Source organism: Pipra filicauda, unplaced genomic scaffold, assembly GCF_003945595.2.
Source record: "Pipra filicauda isolate LSUMZ 115617 unplaced genomic scaffold, ASM394559v2 scaffold196_size3971931_pilon, whole genome shotgun sequence".
NCBI lineage: Eukaryota > Metazoa > Chordata > Aves > Passeriformes > Pipridae > Pipra > Pipra filicauda.
In genome coordinates, this window is record NW_024104305.1 from 2,631,465 (window position 1) to 2,653,652 (window position 22,188).

Below are 22,188 nucleotides of genomic sequence, written 5' to 3' on the forward strand. Positions count from 1 at the left end.
GGTCCTGAGGATCCTCTTGTGATAAAGCTGTAGGGCTGCCCATGGCACAGCTTGGGAAGGGGTGTGATCCTGGAGGGAGGGTTTGGTGCCAAGCCTTGGATTTATTGATTCCTGCTGCACCACACACACAGGGACCAGCTGGCTCTTCCTCATGCCCTGGGAGCAGTCCTGGATGGACTGTGCTCCTCAGGGGTTAACTGGGCATAGCTGGGGCCAGTCTGGGAATTTAAACTGGAGCCCAAGAGGTGCTGAAGACCAAGAGGTGCTCAGCAGGTTTTCCACCCAAGCACTTGCCCCTGCTCCGTGCTGCTGGGCCGATAGGGATCCTCTCCAGCCCTGGTGCTTGCATTCCTGGTTTGCATTCCCCAGTTCTCCAGGAGCACAGGTGTGGAAAGCTGCCTTGGGAGCCAGTGGCCAGCCTGTGCCACCCTTCCCTGGGGAAGTGCCCCTGGAAGGGTGGAAGGAGATCTGTGCTGACATCAAAGGAGCCAGCAAACGATAGGCATCACCTAATTGCTGCCTCTCCCCTTCCTCCTGACTCTGGGCCTTCCCAGGCTGGGATTGTTATCTCAGGGGGTTGGGCAGCAGCAGTCCCACCCCTGGGATCTCTGGTACCCAGATAAGGTCCAGGTGGTGACGTTTAACAACCTGAAGAGTTGTTGGAATAAAATGAAATGGCATTTCATGGTCTGGCTGGGAGAGAAGTGGTCTTGTGCAGCCCCCAGCCTGCAGGGGAGACTGTGTGTCCCTCAGGAGTGTGCTCAGGGGAAGGGAAGGACATCTGGAGCACCCCAGGGACCCTTCTGGGATGGGAGGTGACTCCTGTGCTGTGGCAGCTCAGGGAATTCCTGTCCTTTCTGCTGGATGGAGGTGGCTGGTCATAGAATCCCAGGATGGTTTGGGTTGGGAGGAACCTTAAAGCCCATCTCGTTCCAACCCCCTGCCATGGGCAGGGACACCTTCCACTAGCCCAGCTTGCTCGGGTCTCCATCCAACCCGGCCTTGGACACTTCCAGGGATGGGGCAGCCACAGTTTCTCTGGGCAACCTATGCCAGGGTGCCAGGGCCTCCCCACCCTCACAGGGAAGAACGTTTTCCTAAAAAAAAGGAAACTGGAGCTCAGGATGGGTCCTCAGTCTCTCACCTCGCGTGGCCTCACACCCAGCCCTGCCCCCGGGTGCCCCGTGATTCACTGGTGCTTTTGGGGCCAAAACCAACATCCAGAGGAGATTTTTCTGAGTAATTCTGTCACCAGGAGCTCCCAGGAACCAATTCCCCAACCGCAGCCCCGCCGCCGTGGTTCGCTCCGGCCTTTCCCTGCCCGCCGGTCCCTCACGGGTGTTTCCCTCTCCCCACAGAATTCCATGAACCTGCCTCCCGACAAGGCCCGGCTCCTGCGGCAGTACGACAACGAGAAGAAGTGGGAGCTCATCTGTGACCAGGTGAGGGGGCTCTGGGGGGGTTCTGGGAGCTGTTTTCACTGAGAGCACCAACTGCTTCCTCGGAGCGTCCCTGGGCTGAGAAGGGACCTCCCAGAGGACCAGTGTTGAGGAGTTGAAACACTCATTTCTCTGGCCTTACGCTCTGCTTTCGGTCACTACTCATAATAATTCCTTTCTTTTTGCCCCTCTGATGTTACAGTCGCCCTGTGCGTCCTCTGGGTGCCCAGTGCTGCTGATTTTGCCCCTGCAGTCACCTCTCAGTCGGGTCTGTCCTGACCTGTGTCGTGAGCAAATTCTCTCAATCCAGGGAGTATTTGGGTCCCCACATCCCGAGCATTGTCCCTGCCAGCAGTAGCTGTCACCTTGAGGCACAGGAGGCTGCTGATGCAGCCTGAACTCCTGTTCACCTCCAGAGGCTGCAGACAACCTCGGATTAGGCAGCGACAGATGCTGAGGCATCTCTGTGTGGGAGCTGGGCAGGCCTGGCAGGGCACACAGCAATTAACAGGTTGGCTCTGCCACGGTGCATAAACAGAAGTGGCATTGCTGGGGAACTGGGGAAAACGGAGTGTGAAAAAGGTGGGATATGCATTTGGGAGCCAGCAGCAAAATCGGGATCTGCCGGGAAGTGCAGCAGGAAGGGCCGATGGAAATAATTGATCCAGAGCTGGAAAAGGAGGGTGGTTCATTGGCATATAAAACACAGGACTACCAGGGTGGGAGTTTGGCAGGAGTCATGCTGGGAGATCAGGAATATTTGGATAAATACATGTATGTGACATTTCCTGATACAGTGGTGGAACCTCTGAAAAAATTGTAGAATCCCAGACTGGTTTGGGTGGGGAGGGACCTTAAAGCCCATCCAGTCCCACTCTCCTGCCATGGGCAGGGTCACCTTCCACCAGCCCAGGTTGCTCCAACCTGGCCTTGGACACTTCCAGGGATCCAGGGGCAGCCACAGCTTCTCTGGGCAACCTGGGCCAGGGCCTCCCCACCCTCCCAGCCAGCAATTCCTTCCCAATATCCCATCCATCCCTGCCCTCTGGCAGTTTACAACCATTGCACGGGTACCTTAAAGTAGAGCTGAATGAAGAATTACTTGCTCTTTTCTCGTGAGTTTTCTATGCAGAGAATGTAAAGCTCGACCTATTTAAAGTTTTGGTTTAGTGAGACACTGAAAAATTGCAGGAACTACTGTGAGTAATTGTGGACTCCCCTGGATCCCTGGAAGTGTCCAAGGCCAGGTTGGACGGGGCTTGGAACAACCTGGGCTGGTGGAAGGTGTCCCTGCCCATGGCAGGGGGTGGCACTGGATGAGGTTTAAGTCCCTTCCAACCCAGACAATTCTGGGATTCTGTAATTCCGTGATTTGTTTCCTGGGTGTTTTCAGAGCTCAGGGAAGCGTGAACTCCGTGCTGGAGTCCGTGTGCTGCCCTTGCTCTGAGTTGGCAGCAGGACAGGCAGAAGCAGTTTGATCCCAGCCTGGATGTGCAAATTCCCACCTCGGAGCTGATCCACCCTGTGCAGCTGCTGCTGATTCACTGCCGAGCTCGGGGATGGGAGGGCTGAGCAGATGGGAAGGAAATCTGCAATCTGGAGTAATTGTGGCTCTCAACAGCTCCTTGCACAACTCCAGTCCACCCCCGGGTTGGGATGAGGCCGCTTCCCATCGCCTGGAGAGGCAGGGAAGCGGCCCAGGGCTGATGGAACCAGCACTGCGAGGAGGAGGAGGAGGGGAGGTGACCATGTGCCACCCTTCCCATGTCCAGCCATCCAGGGGGACACTCCTGGGCAGAGAGGGGCTCTCTGGGGTCAGGTCCAGCCCCTCTAAATCAGATCATCCTGAGCAGGTGTTGGGAAAAGCACGGAAAGGCAGCATATGGGGTGTGAAATATTGATGTGTGTCCCTGGAATTCCAGGGCCAAAAGCACTACCAGGAGCAGGGTTTGTGCACAGTGGCTGAGTTTGGTGTGGGGGCATATTTTCACTGGTATTTTTTTTTTGTCTTGGTTTCAACCCCTACACCATTTTCACCTGGTTTTGCTTGTAAATGAATGGAACAGCTTGAGGGAAATAACTCTTTGTCTCCTGTGCTGGTTTCCAGCTTATATTTGAAAGGAGGCAGTACCCAGAGATTGATCTGCAGTGATATTTTCTAAATAGTCTGAAAATCAGATCCTGGATGTTTGCATGTGGAATATCTTGAGAATATTAGAGGGAGTTTGGCCCCCTAAAGGAACTTTCACTTCTGCAAAAGTGGGATTAACAAGAGTGGGGAGCTACAGGTCTCCTGCTGATGCTAGTAATAATAATAATGATAAGAATAATCATAATAATCTGCCATGAGTAGGATTATGTGCTCCTTGGTGAATCATTGTAAGGGTTGCAGGGCTGGTTGTGGAGGACTCATCCCGTGTGGAATTTTGTGTTCCTTTGTCTGTAAACCTTGGAAGCATCTCAGCATTGCACTGGTGTCCTCAGAGCTTGCTCCCTACCCCTGCTTAGGGGGCAAGGAGGAGGAGAAGAGCAAAGCCAGGAAACCTGTTGCCCACCCTGGAGAGGGTCAAGGCTGGTCATCGGTGGGGTTGGCATTGGGAAGGATCCAGGCAGGGAAGTGGATGCTGTTTCTTGGTATGGAAAGCCAGGAAATGGGATCCTCGAGGCCTCTTTTGGTGTCCTCGAGGCCTCTCTCCCCAGCTGGGTGCCATGAGGTGTTCCAGAGGGACAGGGATGCCGAGGGGAGAGGTTGGGAACATCTTCCAAGGTTCTTCGTTGCCCTCTAATGGCAAAGGGTGGCAGGGGCATCACCACGTCCTCACCTCTGCAGGCATGGGAGGGGTGTGGGGATTGAGGGGCTGGAATAAAAGGGGTGTGGTTCACACCCAGAATATCCCCACTGGGGGGTTGGAGAACCTGCTGAAGCTCCCAAAGGAGGCCGGGGCTGGTTGGTTTGGGGGCTGGTTGGTTTGGGGGCTGGTTGGTTTGGGGGCTGGTTGGTTTGGGGGCTGGTGGCCACGTGGAGCTCATGGGGTGCTGGTGGGTTTGTCCAGCAGCTCATGGGTGGGGTCCTGTGCCACCCCTCAGCTTTGCTCCAGGGGGCTCCGACCCCTCCAGGCCTCTTTTGGGGGAAATTTCACCCCAGACAAGCCCCTGTGGGTACCCTGGGGGGGCTCCATGTGCCACGTCAGGAGTTGTTTCCACGTGTGACTGGGCAGCGTGTGGGAATGTTGGATGCACAGCCCCAGGTGAGGAGCTTGTGCTGTGCCAGTCCCTGGCTGGGTGAACCCCCAGCTCTGCCCAAGGATCCATGGATCTCCATGGATGGTGATGGAGTGAGGAGCAGGGTTTTGTGGGAATGTTGTGCTACCTATTTGTCCCAAATCTCTCAGGGGAGCCCCAAACCTCCCCTCAGAGATGTGCTGGAGGGGCCGTGTTACCACGGGGTGCCGCTGACCCTTGGGCAACAGAGATCCAGACTTTTTTGCCAGTATCCAACCAAACATTTTCCATCTCTTTCCAAGGGCTGCATTTACACCTCTGGGTTGAGAGCTTTTTCTTAAAAAAAACAATAGTGACTCTCAGTGAATCTCCCCTGCTGTGGGGAAATACAGGGGAGAAAATAACGTGTTTTAGTGGACTCTGTTGAACTTGGAGACACTCATTGGCTTCGTTTGCCTGACTGGGTGGCTCTGAGAGGAGACTTGAGGGACATCAAACACAGAGGGATGGAGTGGTTGGAGATGAGGCACAGGGGGTCCAAGGCTCGGTGTGGTGGGGTTGATCTCCAGCCTTGGAGCATCCCTCCCTCACACAGCTTGGCTGGGTCCCTTCCAGAGGTGCTGGTGGCCTGGCTTGGCAGGAAAGTCATTGTGGTGGAAATGGCTCATTCTGCCTCCTAATCAGTGCAGAGATGAGCAGCTGCTGTCGTCTCATTCCATGAGGAGACTTACACGTGCCATGTTGTCCTGCTGGTGGGCCTGGCTGGATTTCGGGGCAGGATCAAGCCACACTCAGGCTCTGTGGGAATTATGAACCGCCTTTATGATGTGTTTGTGCCTCAGGAAGGAGAAGACACTGGTGTCCAGCCCTGCCTTGTCCATCTCCTTCCCCAGTGATCTCCATCCATGGGCTCTCTGCTCTCCCAGCAGGCGCCGACAGCCTGTGGGGTTCCGATCCCATCGGATGCTCCGTGTGCTCGCCGAGCATTTGTGAATCCTAGGAATGAAACAGCTTAGCAAGGATAACGATAATGATGATAATAACATATGTGCTGATGCAGAAAAATGTCCTGAATGTTTTTTGGAAGCCAAGGGTTGTTGGAAAAGCCACGATTTCCTGGTTACGGAATTAATACGTTTTCCAGATCCGCGTGACCAAGGGATGCATCGAGGTCTTTGTGGGATCCCGTGGAAGAGGAAATGCAGAAATCCAGCACTTCCTCTTGGCTGCTGAAGTAACCCCCCCCCCCAGCCCCCATTTTTTTGAATCCATCTGGAAAGAAAGGGCTAATTCTGGATATTGGTGATAAAAGAGGCACAGGAGCGTGTTGTGCTGCTGCATTCGTGCTCTTTCCCTGGATTACAGAATCATGGAATTGTTTGGGTTGGAAGGGATCTTAAAGATATCTCATCCCACCCCCTGCCATGGGCAGGGACACCTTCCACTAGCCCAGGTTGCTCCAAACCTTGTCCAACCCAGCCTTGGACATTCCAGGGATGGGGCAGCCACATCCTCAGCGATTTTCCAAGTGAAAAAGGGGCCTTTATCCTCGGGAATTAAGTTAGTTTGCTTTGTAGGTGGCTGACAAAGGCAGTGGGGAGTTATTGCTGCTCTGCCTCTCTCCTTTCAGGGCTGCAGATAATGTTGGTGCTCACATGAGTCACACATGGGAGATAAAACAGGTTCCATCGGGATGGATTAACTTTGTTGTGTCTGAACGGCTCAGTCCTGGCAGGACCAGGAGGAGAAGCCACCACGTCCCAGTCGTGATGTCACCCCCTGGCTTAGGCTGTTTGCTGAGCAAAGTTTGGCCACTCAGAGCTGGGGTTTAAACTTTATATGTGTGTGGTAAAACCCCCCCCTCCTCCTTCAAACAGTGTCAAAGCCTCGCCATAAAAATCGGGATTTCGAGAGCAGGTTTGGCCAGGGAGCAGCTGGGAATTGCCAGGAGTGGAGAGGGGGAGCAGACAGGAGAAAGCAGTGACTTTTAGCTCTTTATTTCTGGTTTCTGAGGCACGTGGTTTTGCAGAGCAGGGCCTTGGTTTTGGCTGGGAATTGTGGTTGTGGGGACGCTCCCGGGAAGGACCATGAGAGGACTCCAGCTCCATGGCATTCATGGGAAGAGGAGCACCAGCCTCCAACCAGCTCCCAGCTCCAGTGGGAGCTCCCAGTCAGTTTTTTGGGAGCAGGAGAGTTGTAACCAGGCACTGAGGGTGATCCAGAAGCTTCAGGAAGCCTTGGGCTGCCCTCTCTGCACAGCACCAAGCCCTGGTTCTGGCAGCTTCTTAATGAGCCTCTAATGTAAAACAGTCAAAGCTGGATAAACCCAGACAGTCATCACAGCCAGGAAAGGGCAGTTTTAAAGGCTAATCCCTCATGGCTTTCCAAACCAGAAAAAAAAAACACCAAACAACCACTTTAAGGGGCTGCAAAAATCTTTCCAGGACTAGGAGGTGTTTCCCACAAGTGGTTCTTGGTCACATGTTAGGGAAAAGCATTGCTGGTGGCTGCTCTTCGTGGATAATGGCTTTAAAATCCTTCAGCCCAAAGGATTCCACTCCATGGGAATAAGCAGCATCTTTTTAACTGAAACTGCTGTAGAGATTATTACATAAATACATAATTACAGCCAGGTTTTAAGAAAATAAACACAAACATTGAGTATCTGCAGCCCAGACTGCAAAATGTGCTCGTTGAGTCTCCTTAAACGTTTCATTTTGAAGACTCCGACTACTAAAACTGGCAGTTGGGAAAAGCTCCTGTCACTTCAGCAGCTGATTAGTTGGGAAGAGAAATAAATCCTTAAGAGCAAAATAGCTCCTCTGGAGGATTAGACTAAACCCAGCAGGAGAGAACCCCCCAAAAAGGGAGGGGTGAATGGGAGAGGGGAGGTGGAGCCTTGGTGGGCTGGGATGCTGCTGTCAGGAGGAGCAGGGGGTTGGAAGTGGATGATCCTTCGGGTCTCTTCCAACCCAAACCCTTCTGGGATCATTCTGTGACCTTTGGCTCGGTGCTCCACCACTTGGAGATGCAAAGAACAGTATTTGGGCACGAATGCCAAGTGGCACAGTGAGAGCACTTTGACCTTGGTGGGTTCTGTAGGAAATGATGGGCTTATTCAAGTGCTGCAGCGTCTCTGGAGCTCGTATGGAACTGTTGAGGGGGGAAATGAGGAATGGTGGTGGTCTCTGAGGTCCAGGTACCTCCACAGCTCTTTACTGGCCAACCATGGCCCAGACTCTCATTTACAAAGTGCTTTTTTGTCTGTTTGCCAGTGGGAAGGAGCTTTAAAAGGGGTTAATGGGTGGAAAATGCTGCTAAATAACTTATATTTATGCCCAGTGTAAAACCTCGCTGTCCGGGGGGGGCTGTAAGGCTGACTCAGAACGGCCCAGCAGCGTCCTGCCAAACTGACAGGGGGGAATTTAGGTTGGAGATTGGGAAGGAATTCCTGGCTGGGAGGATGGGGAGGCCCTGGGACAGGTTGGGCAGAGAAGCTGTGGCTGCCCCTGGATCCCTGGAAGTGTCCAAGGCCAGGCTGGACGGGGTTTGGAGCAACCTGGGCTGGTGGAAGGTGTCCCTGCCCGTGGCAGAGGGTGGAATGGGATGGGTTTTAAGGTCCCTTCCCACCCAAACCATCCTGGGATTCTGTGATTCCAGGAAAGGGTCTGTCTGAGCCATGGGAACCATCTGAGAGGAGACTGGCTCCAGGAATCCGTGCTGTGGAGCCAAGAGGAAATCGTGGCCATGGACACCGTGCCGGGGGAGGATGGAGCAGGACAGGCCCTGTCGGTGTCACTGTGGCCAGAGAGGAGCTGTCAGTGAAGAACTTTGCATTTTCTGGACTGTTTTTTAGATAAAAAAAAGGAAATGCCAATTCCAGAGCCGTGTTTGGCCCGTAGGTGTGAATGTGCCTGGAAAAAGAATTCGGTTGGAAAAGAGGAAAGACGAGTCTGCTCCGTGTCCTCAGAGCTCTCAGCAGGGCTGAGGGACCAGGGCAGGCTCCTGTGTTCATTTTTTCCTGCTGACCACCGTGAATTACTTTTTTTACAGCAAGATAAAAACAGGAAGAACTTGTGGTGTTCAGACAGTTCTGGTGACTGGGCAGAAGAGTCCTGTTCATTCTGGAATAACTTGGGGATAATGTAGTCAAGACTTCATCCTGACCTAATAAAGGGAGGGTTCAGATAACAGTTATAAAATGGGACATTTCAGGAGGAAATTGGTATGAGGTCTTTCCTCAAGGGAAGGGGGCAGAATAGTTTTAAAACTCTTCCAAGATACAAACAGTATCAGGACTTTTGGTAATGCTCTTCACAGGTTTGGACAGAGCTCACTCCTCATGGAACAGCTCGTGTTTCCCAGCAGCTTTGGTGGGATAAACTGTTCTTCTTGCTCATAACGCTGCTCTTTGGTTCATCTTCCTGTGATCCCAACAAGGAAGACTTTTTTCCCATGCCCATGCAATGTAGTTTTGGGCTTTTCCCAAGTGATAAAAGAGGTGTCTTGGCTTTTGTGGCGATGGTTTCAATCAAACATGGACCTGCATCCACTTTTCTATCCCTTCTCCTTCCTCTCCTGCAGAGCAGAAACCCCATAACTCCAGATGTGTGTGTTTGTTTGTGTAATTAAAATTCAGAATTGTCCCTGAATATGTAACATGTATTTTTATGCATCTGATATAAAGATCCAATTTCAGACTATCAAGATACATATAAATATATTTTATTTGCATGCATATCATGTGTGCATAAATTACATCCTTAGGAATATAAGGCATGTACATATCAAACTATATCCTAATTATATAGTCTTCAAATATATGTGTGTGCACGTGGTTTATATATAGAATAAGTAAATACAAAAGATGTTCTGAAGTGGCTGATGTTTATTCTTGTCTCCTTTGCAGGAAAGATTCCAAGTGAAGAATCCTCCACACACATACATCCAGAAATTAAAGGGCTATCTGGACCCAGCAGTCACCAGGAAGGTGAGGAGGATCCTGTTTCCTCTTGCTGCCCCTCATCCCTCATCCAGGATGGTCCTGGGGGTCCAGGTTCCTTCCTGCCTTTGTGTAAATCCCCTGCAAAGTCTCCCTTCGGAAAGGAACTGGGAATTTGCTGCAGTTTTCACAGCTCGGGGAGGGCAGCAGATGCTGGAAAGCAAAGGACCATCTGACACACAGCACAACTTGTTTGAACAACCTCAGCTCCAATAAAAATGGGACAATTTATCACTGAGCTGGGCTCCAGGCCTAGCTCTTGTGTGGGCAGGGATTAAAACCACTGTCTGAGGGCACTTTACTCACCCCTGTGAGGGGGATGTTGAGTTTGGAGTCCTTTTCCCTGGGGATTTGCAGGGCAGAGGTTCAGTGCAGCTGGCACAGTTCACCCCCTCTGGGCTGTGTTTACGTGGCACAGCCTCCTCCATCCTTTTGCCTGTTATTTTATCCCATATAGTTTGGAAATCACTTGTGGGAGACTCAGACACTTCACTCGACCTTTGTGTGTCCCTGAGCGTGGATTCTGTGCTGGGATGTGTTTGGGGCTGGTTCTGAGATTACTAAGCCCAGCTCTGGTGGGTTTGTTATAAAATCATGGAATCACAGGATTCTACAATGGTTTGGGTTGGAAGGGACCTTAGAGGTCATCCCATTCCACCCCCTGCTGTGAGCACTGGACCAGGTTGCTCCAACCTGGCCATGGACACTCCCAGGGATCCAGGGACATCCACAGCTTCTCTGGGCAACCTGTGCCAGTCCCTCACAGGGCAAACTTAGGAATATCCTCCAGGATTTTAGACTGTCAGTAAACTTTCATCCCATTTAGAAGTCCGTGGCTGAACCTTTGGGATTTAACCCCGTTGGCCATCAGCTCGCATCCTGTGGGACAGCTGGAAGAGCCTCTGGAAAACAACAAAAAGAGGCAGCAGAGCAAATCCAATCCTGCCTTGGGCTGGCTCTGCCTCGTCCTCAACAATCCCAGCTTTGTGCTGCCAGAAATAAGCCCTGCAGGAAAACACGGATCCTGACACGGGGCTTCCGTGGAGGTGCTGCTCCGTCCCTGGGGTGGCAACAGGGGACATGGAGTGCCCTGTGCTCCAGCTCGTGTTTCCTAGTGCCCTGGGACAGTGCTCCTCTTGTTGGAGCCTCTGACCATGAGGAGGAGCCCATTTAGTAGGATCCCATTTAGTTGGAAACCTTTGGATTTGCCGGGGGCCGATCAGAGTTGTTTTGAGCACCCGGTGAACAAGGTCTTTGTGTTTTTCCTCCTGAGGGGTTTTGAGGTTCATGGAGTGTTTGGCTTCGCTCCCTTGAGGCCCACATTGAGGCCTTTCTTATCCTGATGCCTCTCTGAGGGTCCCATGACCAATGACAAACCCAAAGGGGCCTAAAAATAACCCCACTGAGTTCCTCTTCGTGGTGTTGTTCCATGTCACCCGCAGCCTTTCCTCAGCCCGGGCTGTGGGATGGAAAGATTTACACATGGAGATGGGAGAGCTCCTCTTACTGGGATTATTGCTGGGATTGAGGTGGTGTCAGTGGTTTTGCTGCCGATCCCCGGCGTGGCCAAGAGGAGGTGGCTCCAGGCTGCTGGAAGTGTGTTGTTCCAGCTCCTAATTGGGGTTGGAATGGCTCTTCCCGGGAAAACAATTGCTTTTTGGCTGAGCTGAGTTTTGGAGCAGGGAATAAAAAGGTGTTGAAATGTCACTATGTTTTTAAAGCAGCTGCAGTTTGGTGGCTCTTGGAGCTCGTTAAGCACCAAATTGGGTCATTAAGGGGCTGAGGGCAATTGGTTTGTTCAGCTGGAAGAGACTGAGGGGAGACCTCAGGGGTCTGCAGCTTCCTCAGGAGGGGCAGCTCCAATCTCTGCTCTGTGAGCAGGGACAGGACCCAGGGAGTGGCTGGAGCTGTGCCAGGGAGGGTCAGGTTGGATCTCAGGAAAAGGTTCTTCCCCCAGAGGGTGGTTGGCACTGCCCAGGCTCCCCAGGGCAGTGGGCACGGCCCCAAGGCTGCCAGAGCTCCAGGAGGGTTTGGACAATGCTCTGAGGGACAGGGTGGGATTGTTGGGGTGTCTGTACAGGGCCAGGAGTTGGACTGGATGATCCCTGTGGGTCCCTTCCAGCTCAGGATATTCCAGGATTCTCTGATTGCTCCCTGCTCTGGTGGCAGAGCAGCCTGGCCTTGCTGGGGGTGACAGTTCCTGCCGTGCCCTCCCAGCCCATGGACCATCTGCCTCTTTAAACATCAATATTTGACCTTGATTTCTGGGGAGGGTAGTTTTTGTATTGCTGGAGTTACAATGTGAGAGCTCTGGAGGGGAGAAGGTGCTGGGTTTGTGTGCTCTGAGCTCTAATCCAAGAGGTGCAGAGAAGCTGTGTCTGAGCCCTGAGCAGGGACACTTTCCACTAGCCCAGGTTGCTCCAACCTGGCCTTGGACACTTCCAGGGATCCAGGGGCAGCCACAGCTTCTCTGGGCAACCTGGGCCAGGGCCTCCCCACCCTCCCAGCCAACAATTCCTTCCCAATATCCCTTCTCATTCTTCATCCACTTTGGCTCTCATTTCCCTTGTTCAAAAATGAGGGTGTGCCAGAATTTATCCAGGTGTTTTAGCATTTTCCACGGGCAGGGGAGAAGAAGACAATCCTTCTCCAGATGGAAGAGGAGGCGACCTCGTTGTCTCTCTCTCCACCTGCTTTTGCAGAGGAAGGAGAGGATCTGCTCTAGCCCTCAACAGGGAGTTTGATGCTGAACCAAAGCTTGTTTCATAAAGAAATGTTTATTTATCTACAGGCTTTTAATTTTCTTAATCCTGGAAACTCCAGAATGTTCCCGGGAACAGAAGTGGTTTCTCCACGCGTGTTTTTGTTGACTGCTGGAGTGTTGTTGTTGCCTTCCTGGGGATTTGGAAGAATTCTCAATTTACCTGGGAACTGTTTTCTTTGTTCAATCTGAGATGTTGATATTCTTTAATAGCACCCCATGACTCTAATTGTTGTTTTTGCTGCTCACTCCGTTCCAGAAGTTCAGAAGGCGAGTCCAAGAGTCGACTCAAGTGCTGCGAGAACTGGAAATTTCTTTAAGGACAAACCACATTGGGTAAGAAATTTTGGTGCCTCTGCTCTCAGATTTATTTTTTCACGTCTGCTGATGGATGTCTTTGAGAGAACATCTCTTTGCCTGTCGAGCAGTGATGGCACTTGACTGATCGTTAAAGCCCGTGGGGCTCAGCTGAGCAGAGCTGGGCATCCTCAGGAGAATAATTCAGCTTTAATCCTTTCCTGAAAGGTTCATCCATGTCTCTGTGAAGGCTGAGGAGACACTGAAGCAACTTCTGCTCGTGCTCAGCACGTGGTTGTGTCTAGAATAATAATAGAGCTAAATATATATTTATTTATTTATTTATTTATTTATTTATAACTTCCCCCTACTGTTTAGTACCTGTAACATGGTGCAGTTCATGAAGCCTGGCTGGGAGAAAAATTACCAGGGTTTCTCTTCCACAAAGCAGAAAATTCCTCTCAAATAGCCAAAGAATCACCAGAGGTTTGGGTTTTTGTCAGACATCCCATTCCCATCGACATTCCCACCTCATTTTCCCACACTGAGGATTCCCCAGCAGAGCACTGAGGCACCTGAGCGTGTTACCCTGTGGATTTGGGATGATGCCCCGTGGATTTGGGATGTGCAGGAGGAGCTGTGGTGCTGCCCCAGCTCAGGCAAAGAGGCTCCAGGACCAATGTTCATTTATTTGCTTCACTGAGCTGAAGGATGAGCTTCAAAATCCACTTTATCGAACACCAGGCTGGTTCTTTTAGCAGGTAAACAGAGAAGGATTCAAAGCCTGAAGACCAGAATAACTCAGAGGTGATGAATTCCCACCCTGGGAGATTGGGGCTCCCTTTCCCTCCCTGGATCCCCAGTAATTCCAGTGGTACCTCCCCACTCCCAGGGGGATTTGCTGCCCTGCTTGGGGTTCAGAGCTGAGCTGGGCTGGGCTGAGCCTCTTTGGCCCCCTGGCTTTGCCCCTAAATGGATGGAATTCCAAACTTTCACTTGGCATCTTCAAAATCTTAGGAAGATAATTGACTTTTCTGAATTCTTTTGTGAAACTCAGGGGCCAAAATTCACTGGAACAGGTTAATAGGTTTTAAAAAGAGAAGCAAAATTACTGCTGGATGCACATCCAGGATATCCATCAGATTATTCTTTCCCTGCTGTGCTGCCTCCAGGCTTTTACAGACCTTCAGAGATCAAGATGTGATAAAAACTAAACCAGGTCCCTGTGACTTTGTGTGTTTGGAGGTGACCATCCCAAAAAAAAAACCCTGGGTTTAGTACATTTATAAAGCCATTTAAAGGGCTGCTTTTTAAAGTCTCCTGAATAATAAAGGGTATTTTAAAAAGCCTTTTTTTTTTTTTTCCTGAGTGAGAATTAAGGTTTTGCTCAGTGGTGCAGCTTGTCCAGTTTATCTGGGAATTCCAGTGGCTTCCCAAAGGCCCTGAAAGGCTCTGCTGTTTTTTTAACAGGTGGGTCAGGGAGTTCCTGAATGAGGAGAACAAGGGCCTGGATGTTCTGGTGGAGTACCTGTCCTTTGCACAATATGCAGTCACGTGAGTAACACATTCCTGGGGCTTTCCTGCCGGAAAATACATGATCCTGGTGGATATTAGGGAATATTTTATCACTGGGAGAGTGGTCAGGCATTGGAAGGGGCTGCCCAGGACAGTGGGGGTGTCACCACTTCAAAAACGAGTGGATGTGGCACTTGGGGATGTGGTTTGGTTGCCAAGGGGACATGGTTTGGTTGCCAAGGTGGTGTTTGCTCAAAGGTTGGACTTGATGATCTTGGAGGCCTTTTCCAGCTTTAATAATTCCAGGATTCTGGGTCTAAAGAGCAGAGAAAATGGTAATTTGAGTCTGGAATTATTTCACCCCAAGCCTAAATTTAAACCTTGAGATTTTTTATCTCCAGGGCTGCACTGACACATTTTTTTAGCTTTGGCCTCTGATCATCTCAGGGGTGCAAAAAACAAATGTGTGGAAGGCTGGAGGCTCCCTTGGAAAGAGGTTTGGAATCGGTGCCCAACCCTAAGGAATTGTGTTCCTGCTGTGTTCAAAGGGCACATCCACACCCCAGGCACTGCTCACAGGCAGAGCTGGGGGTGTCCTGGGCAGCAGATGTGCTCCAGGAAAACAGGAGGAATTCCAGGGGGGGCATTTTGCAAGTTGGGAAGGCTGGAAACCAAGTTTTTTCCCTTCTGGCATCTGGGTAGTTGGGGTCACGTTTATTTAGTTGTGTGGGTGATAAATCATGACACATGTTCTGAAAGCAGAGGGGGAAAATGAGCTTTCATGAGTTGTTATATCACAGAATTGGAAGTAGATTTTCAGCAGAGAATCCAAGTATTTGTTTATTTTATTAATTTATTTATTGTCATGGAATCATCCCAGACTGGTTTGGGTTGGGAGGGACCTTAAAGCCTATCCCTGCCATGGGCAAGGACACTTTCCACTAGACCAGGCCTTGAACACTTCCAGGAATGGGGCATTATATTCACATTAATTCAGGGTATTGTAGCAGATTTTTTTGATATAAAAGTGTCTAAAAAGAAGCCTTAGGTTAAAGATACTGATAATCTATTTTTAGCAAAGCTACCCTCACATTTATGGTATATCATTGCACAGAAAAGGGATTTTTGGTGGCCTTGCAGAAAAATGAATGAGGGGAAATTATATGTTTTAAAATGTGACTAACTGGAAAAAACTGTGCAGAGCAAAAAGAAGTGTTTAGAGTAAGACTCTCTTCCTAAATTTATACAAATGTCCGCAAGTGACTCGCTGGGTTTTTCCCCCCTGACATGGTAAACGTGAGTAACAACCTCCAAAGCTGTAAAGGGAACAAGAATTCCTGCTTGGAATAGCAGAACAAGGGGCAGGGGTGATGATGGTGATTTATTGCACGTGCTGGGAGATTTGTGAGGCCAACACGGTGTTGGAGGAAACCAAAGCGGTGCTTGGACAACTGATTTGTTGAGATGAAGTGGAGAGGGGTCCCAGCATTCCCACTCTTTCCTTTAAGGCAGAGCTGTTCCCTGGGCAGAGCAGCCAGTGCTGGATTTGTGTTGTGTTGAGGTGGAATAATATGGAGCTGTTTGATCCTGGAAGGGTGGAAAATCCACGTGGATGTGGCACTTGGGGACATGGTTAATGGTGGCCTTGACAGCGCTGGGGGATGGTTGGACTTGATGATCTTGGAGGCCTTTTCCAGCCTGAAAGATTCTGGGATTCTGGGATTTCCTTTCCTCCTCTGGAGCTCATCCCATTTCCCTGGACTTTGCCTTATCCCTCAAGTCCCACATTGTCTTTAACTCTCCTTTTCCATCCCTATTTCACTGGATCACATAAGGAATATTGTTAACCATTAGCATTCCCTTTACCTCATACATGTTTGGGGTGGTGGAGTGCCCAGCCCTGGAGGTGTCCCAGGAAGGCCTGGCCGTGCTCTGGGCTGGGGGGCAAGGTGGGCATCGGGCACAGGGGGGATCCATGGGCTGGGAGGGCTTTTCCAACCTCAGGGATCACACAGTCCCAGGCTGGTTTGGGTGGGAAGGGCCCTTGGAACAGCTGGTGGAATGGTTGGACTCGATGGTCTTGGAGGGCTTTTCATTTGATTTTGTCAGACTTGGCTTTGTCCGATGACTTTGTGATTCCCCTCAAACCCACAGGAAGGAAAACTCGGGGCATCTCTTGTGTCTGACCTGGCGCTGGAATTCCTCTTCCCTTTCAGGTTTGACTTTGAGAGCCTGGAGAACAGCGTGGAGAACTCCATGGACAAGTCCAAGCCCTGGAGCCGCTCCATCGAGGACCTGCACAGGGGCACCAACCTGCCCTCCCCGGTTGGGAACAGCGTCTCCCGCTCGGGCCGACACTCCACGCTCCGGTACGAGGCCGTGGGATGGGGAGCCTTCTCCCACTGGGGTATCCTCCACCTTCCTGCTTTTCCCAGCAGAGCCATGACATTTCTAGGGAACGTGTGGCTGTGCTGGTGGTGTGAGGTGGGAAGTGCCCAGCCGGTGACACAGGACAGCGTTACACACTTGGGGAAGGGACAGGGATAACTCTGCCCATTCCCAAGGGCAGGATGGCCTGAGGATGCATTTCCACCCGTTACAAAGCACAGGGGAAGCCATTCCCTCTTCTCCAAAACATGTCTCAAGGTTTCCATGGGCCCAGCCAGTCTGGGGCTTTCATCTGTGTCCCGTCTCTTCCAGCAGCACGTTCCTTCCACGCTGCCACCAACAGGAGCCGTTGTTTTTTTGAAAGGCCACTTCCATCCTTCAAACCTGTGTCCCTCTCTCACCACCCCACGCTTTGCTACGGAGTCTCTCTTTCCCAATCCTGCCTTTTTCTTATTGTTTAATGTGTGGAAAAGGCAGGATCACTTCCCAGGAGTGGTTGACAGACAAGGCTGTTCCATTCCTTGGATGCTCCACTATTTAAACCACAGGGAGCACAGACTCCAGCAGTGTTACCTGGAGTGCTGGCTGACTTGGGATTTTTTTTTTGGTTGCTACAGAGCCCTGTGAGTGTAGAAGAGTCCAAAAAAAGATGGAGCCAGTGAGAACTGGCTTCCAGCTTTTTCCTTCCAGCAGAGGTTGTTTTGCTTTGCCAGGCAGGTGACCTTGACCCTTGGGTTGATGCTCAGTGCCCGAGTGGCTCCGGAGCAGTACCTGGAAAATTTAGTTCCCAGCCCTCAGGCAGTGGAGAGGAGGAGACAGGCACAGCCCTGGTAAAGAAATCCAGGCTCTGGAGTGCAGCAAAATCACTTGAGCCGTTGATTTATTATTTTTGTGAGTGTTTTTTGTTTTCTCTGCTCTGTAATTGCTCTGACAGGAATGGCAGAGCCCTGTGCTGGTTCCATCTGTTTTTGGGAGGAGAGCTTGGGATTAGAAATGCCTGAGTCGGGAATACATTACATGTCTCTTACATTGTTTCTCTTCGTTTCCTTCCATCCTTTTTCCTTTCTCACGTCTCCCTTTATTCCTCACCTGTTTGATTCCCCGTCTCGATGTCCCTTCATTCCCTTGTCCCTCTCGAACGCTTCTCTCTCATCCTTCCCTCCCCTCACACACCATCAGATTGGTTTCTCTGCCCGAGCAACTTGAGTTCAAACGCTGCCAGAGCTGCTGGTCAGCCACCTGCCTCTGGAGCAGCTTCACTTGGGGCTCTGCCGATGAGGCTCCCGGCCGGAAAATCCCGTAAGTCCCGAGTGGAAGGTCCTCCGGAGCCGGGGCTGTGCAGGGCATGGAGCCAGGGGCCAGCACTGCTCCCCATGCCGGATAATGTGATATCCACACGGATTGGTGCTGCCCCCCAGGAGGGTGCCCGGCGTCCCAAGCATGTGGGTATCACATTATAGAATTCCCAGAGTAGTGGCTTCCGTAGGGCGGGATTTTCGCGGAGGACGTGAGACGGGGCTGACTTGGAAGCGAGAGCCGAGTTCCCTTTGTCATGCTGCAAGTAGTGGTGTTAGTTTTATACCTGAAACACAGAGCCTTTGGTCCTTGTCCATCTTACTTCATCTTTTTGTTATAAATGGAGACTTTATTCACACCCCAGACCGGCACAGAAATGGGATTTAACACCCTGTTCTCCAGCCAAGTCCCTCCAGAGCCATCTCAGCACTGGGGCAGTTTAGGCAGAAACTGTGTGGAATTGGCACATTTGGATTGGTCTTTGTTGTTGTTTGGGGTTTTTTTTTAACTCTGTGTTCTAAAATGCATGTTTTTGAAAATGTGTATTTTTCAATACCTGGGGACGATGTGTGTTTAAAAAAGTAAAAGCTGAAGGTAGGTGGGGAGGTTTTAAGAAGGTTTTTGTATTTTTTGTGGAATTGCTAAATAATTGAAATAGAATCTTTTCCTGAGAGCAAGGTAGGTGCTCATCGAGTGAGGAGGGTGTGCAAGATGATGTTTCTGGGCAAAACCAGGAGGTTCCTGCCCTGCCACTGAGTGGTAAATGAGGGTTCTGGGATGTGGACACCCAGATGTGTCTGTAGGTTCTGCTGTGTGGAAGCTGCTCTTCTGTCTTTGCCATGGAAACCATTGAAATGGGAGAGAGGAATCCCAGAATCCCAGGATGGTTTGGGTTGGAAGGGACCCTAAAGCTCATCTCATTCCACCCCTGCCATGGACAGGGACACCTCCCACTAGCCCAGGTTGCTCCAAGCCCCGTCCAGCCTGGCCTTGGACACTTCCAGGGATGCAGGGGCAGCCCAGCTGGACTGAAAGATGTGCTCCTCCCTCTTGGATGAGAAAGGAGAAGGCTGTCAAACCTTACCAGGATAATTCCAAATTCCGGAGCTGGCCTGGGGTGGACCCGGAGCTCTGTGTGTCCCTTTGGTGGCTCAGCCCATCCCTTTCCAACCCCGACTCCAACTGCCTTCCCAGAGCTCTTTTTTTAACAGTGCTAAACCCTGCCAATTCCCTGCTCTCTGGGTTTCCTTGGCAACTGAGGGCTTTTTCCTGAAGAGGAGGCACAGGGATTTGGGAAACCGACTCCAAAATGAGGGCAGGAGGATAAAAAAGGGGCTGAAGCTTTGGGGATTTTATTGCTGCTTTTTTGGGAGAGGGAGCATTGCTGGGAGTCAGTGTCTCCTGTCAGATAAATATTAATGCAGCCTTTGCAGGGGCCCAGCCCATTAGAAATTCCCTTTTTTCCCAGTCAAATACTGGAGTTTTTAATGTGGATTGAAGTGAGAAACTTCAATTCTTCAAAATCTCCACGAGGAGAAAAGGATCCAGGCACAGGGAGCTCAATCCATAGATGGGCTTTGAGTGTCTTCACTAATTGGGCTTTAATTTGACACGGCTTCGTGTGCTGCAGTCCTTTAATTTGGGCTTTGCCATTAACACTTTCACTGCTCAGGGACCTGGGAAACATCTTTTGGTCAGATATTTCCTCATTTAACAGAGCATGTTTGTGATCAGCTCTGAGGGATCAGAAAAACCCCAAATTTGTGGGATGTGCCAAAACCTTCCTCCTCTAAAGCCACTTTCTGCTGTCAGGAGGACGTTGATAATACAACACTCCCCCAGTTTCCAAACCACCACCAGTCCAATTGCAGGAATGTCACCCAAAAACCACCCAACCCCGAGGAAAACCAGCAGTCCCAGCCCATGGAGAGCTGGGCCAGCTGCCAGGGGGGTGGGGAGATCCATCCTGGGCTGCCCTCTGCTCTCCAGGGAGCCAGGGGACAGATGAGGGGCTTTTTTAGCAGAAAATGAGGTTAAAATGAGAGGAGAGAGCAGCTGTAATTGGAATTAATGTGGTGCATTGTAAATCTGCATTGGATTGGGCACATGTCATGGAATCCCAGAATGGGTTGGGTGGGAAGGGACCTTAAATCCATCTCATTCCATCCCCTGCCATGGGCAGGGACACCTTCCACCAGCCCAGGTTGCTCCAAGCCCCGTCCAACCTGGCCTTGGACACTTCCAGGGATCCAGGGGCAGCCACAGCTTCTCTGCCCAACCTGTGCCAGGGCCTCCCCACCCTCCCAGCCAGCAATTCCTTCCCACTATCCCATCTCTCCCTGCCCTCTGGCAGTGGGAAGCCATTCCCTGTGTCCTGTCCCTCCATCCCTTGTCCCCAGTCCCTCTCCAGCTCTCCTGGAGCCCCTTTAGGCCCTGGAAGGGGCTCTCAGGTCTCCCTGGAGCCTTCTCTTCTCCAGGGGAACCCCCCCAGGTCTCCCAGCCTGGCTCCAGAGCAGAGGGGCTCCAGCCCTGGGTGCATCTCCATGTCCCTAAGGAAATAAAAATAATAAATGAGTTATTCTTGAACAGAAAGTTCTTCTGTTAGATGTGGGTGAGAAAAGAACCCTAAACCTCTGTATTTCAGCACAGGATTAGCCTTGGGTTTAATGGTTGTCTGTTTTCCCACATGGCTGCAGAATCCCAGCTGTGGAAATCCTGGATCTTGCATTCTTCCCCCCATCCTCCAGCAGCAAAAAGTCCCAAAACTATGGAGTAGCTCCTTCCCCACATGAGAGAGGGTCCAGAGTGGCAGGAGGAACCCATTATCCACTGCAGGAGCTTCCACACACTCAGCTTCTCTGCTTCCCTGCTTTTTTTTTTGGGAGAAGGGGTTTATGGTTCCCCTCTAAAGGAGGGGCCGAGGAAATAAAAAGAGGAACCATCTGAGTTGAATTAGCAGGATAAATATACTCGTGGTGACATAATCCTTGACCTGCAGCAGACAGGAAATCAAACCCAACGAGTCATCCAAGCTGCTGGGCTCAGCCAAGTGTTCAGGAACCAGGAATGAAGGAAAAGCAGGAGAAGCTCAGCCACCCTTCCCTTGGCTGGAGGGAGATGTCAGAGCTCCCACCAGCCTGCCCTGCTCTGGGGAGGGAGCACAAACACTGGGAATTGTTGGGATCACTGCTGATGCAGGGGGAGCATCTCCAGCCGTGGCTCTGTTGTTGTTGTTCAGGAGTTGCTGTGCAAAAACTCCTCGTGAATTTTTGGCACTCGGGTCCATGTGAGGGGATTTGCATCTGGGGAAGGGAAGGGATGGAAATGTAGGGATTGGATCTGCTCTTCAGGGCAGATTCCATGCCTGGGTCTCACCCCAGTGGGACACTGACACGGGTGGGAGTGGGAATGTGCCAAGGGGCTGGAGCCAGGCTCTGCTTGGTGATGCCAGGCAGTAGGAGAAGAGGGAACGGGCACAGACTGATGCCAGGAAGTTCCACCTGAACACGAGGAAGAACGGTGAGGTGACAGGTTGCCCACAGAGGGTGTGGAGTCTCCCTCAGTGGAGATATCCCAGAACAGTGTGGCCACACCCCTGTGCTCTGTGCTCTGGGATGGCCCTGCTGGAGCAGGTGACCCTCCAACCTGCCCTGTGGGTCTGAGTGGCACTGCCTCGGGATTTGTGGGAAAGGCAGACGGAGGCCGGAGCTCAGGGATGGAGCTGTGCCTTGGGACAGTCCCCAGGGGGAGGGTCATCTAGGATTTGGGAGGAGAACACAACCTCTGCCCCTGGCTTTGCCCGTTCGGCTGCTCATGAGGATCCCCCCAGGGAACATCTCCGGGCTCCAAACCAGCAGCTTTCCTGGCTGGGGGCAGGTGGGGCCATATGGGATCTGTGCAGCCCTGCTGGGTTTCTGTGGGGCTTTTCCACCTCTCTGGAGGAAGGGAGTGTTGGCTTCACCTCAGACCTTCCCTCTGGTGCCCACATTGCTCTGCAGTGCCAGGTTTTGATTGGAGGATCACAGTTTGGGTTGGAAGAGACCAATCTGGAAATGCCAAATTCTGGCTTTATCATCATCTTTTATTAGTTTAAGGAGACTCCCCCCATTTCTTAACTGTCAGATGGCTAAAGGCATTCTGAAATTTAGGAGCTGGTGCACTGAGGAAGTTTATTCTCCTATCAGTTCCATGATTAAGATCTCATTAATCTGCTGATTTAAAATGTAAAGGAAAACAGTGTCTGCAGCCTTTAGTGGTTAAAGCTGAGA

At 51.3% G+C, this 22,188-nt stretch overlaps 1 protein-coding gene across 6 annotated transcripts in view; it reads left to right on the plus strand.

Annotated features, from left to right (window-relative positions):
- Window positions 1-22,188, plus strand: part of FMNL2 (formin like 2) — a 124,535-nt gene that overhangs the window by 67,147 nt on the left and 35,200 nt on the right. For all 6 annotated transcript variants that reach the window (XM_027733979.2, XM_027733983.2, XM_027733981.2 and 3 more), the window contains exons 2-6: window positions 1,359-1,442; window positions 9,571-9,651; window positions 12,684-12,760; window positions 14,192-14,275; window positions 16,453-16,605. In XM_027733979.2, the coding sequence (XP_027589780.1) occupies window positions 1,359-1,442; window positions 9,571-9,651; window positions 12,684-12,760; window positions 14,192-14,275; window positions 16,453-16,605 (479 nt within the window). The remainder of the gene's footprint in view (window positions 1-1,358; window positions 1,443-9,570; window positions 9,652-12,683; window positions 12,761-14,191; window positions 14,276-16,452; window positions 16,606-22,188) is intronic.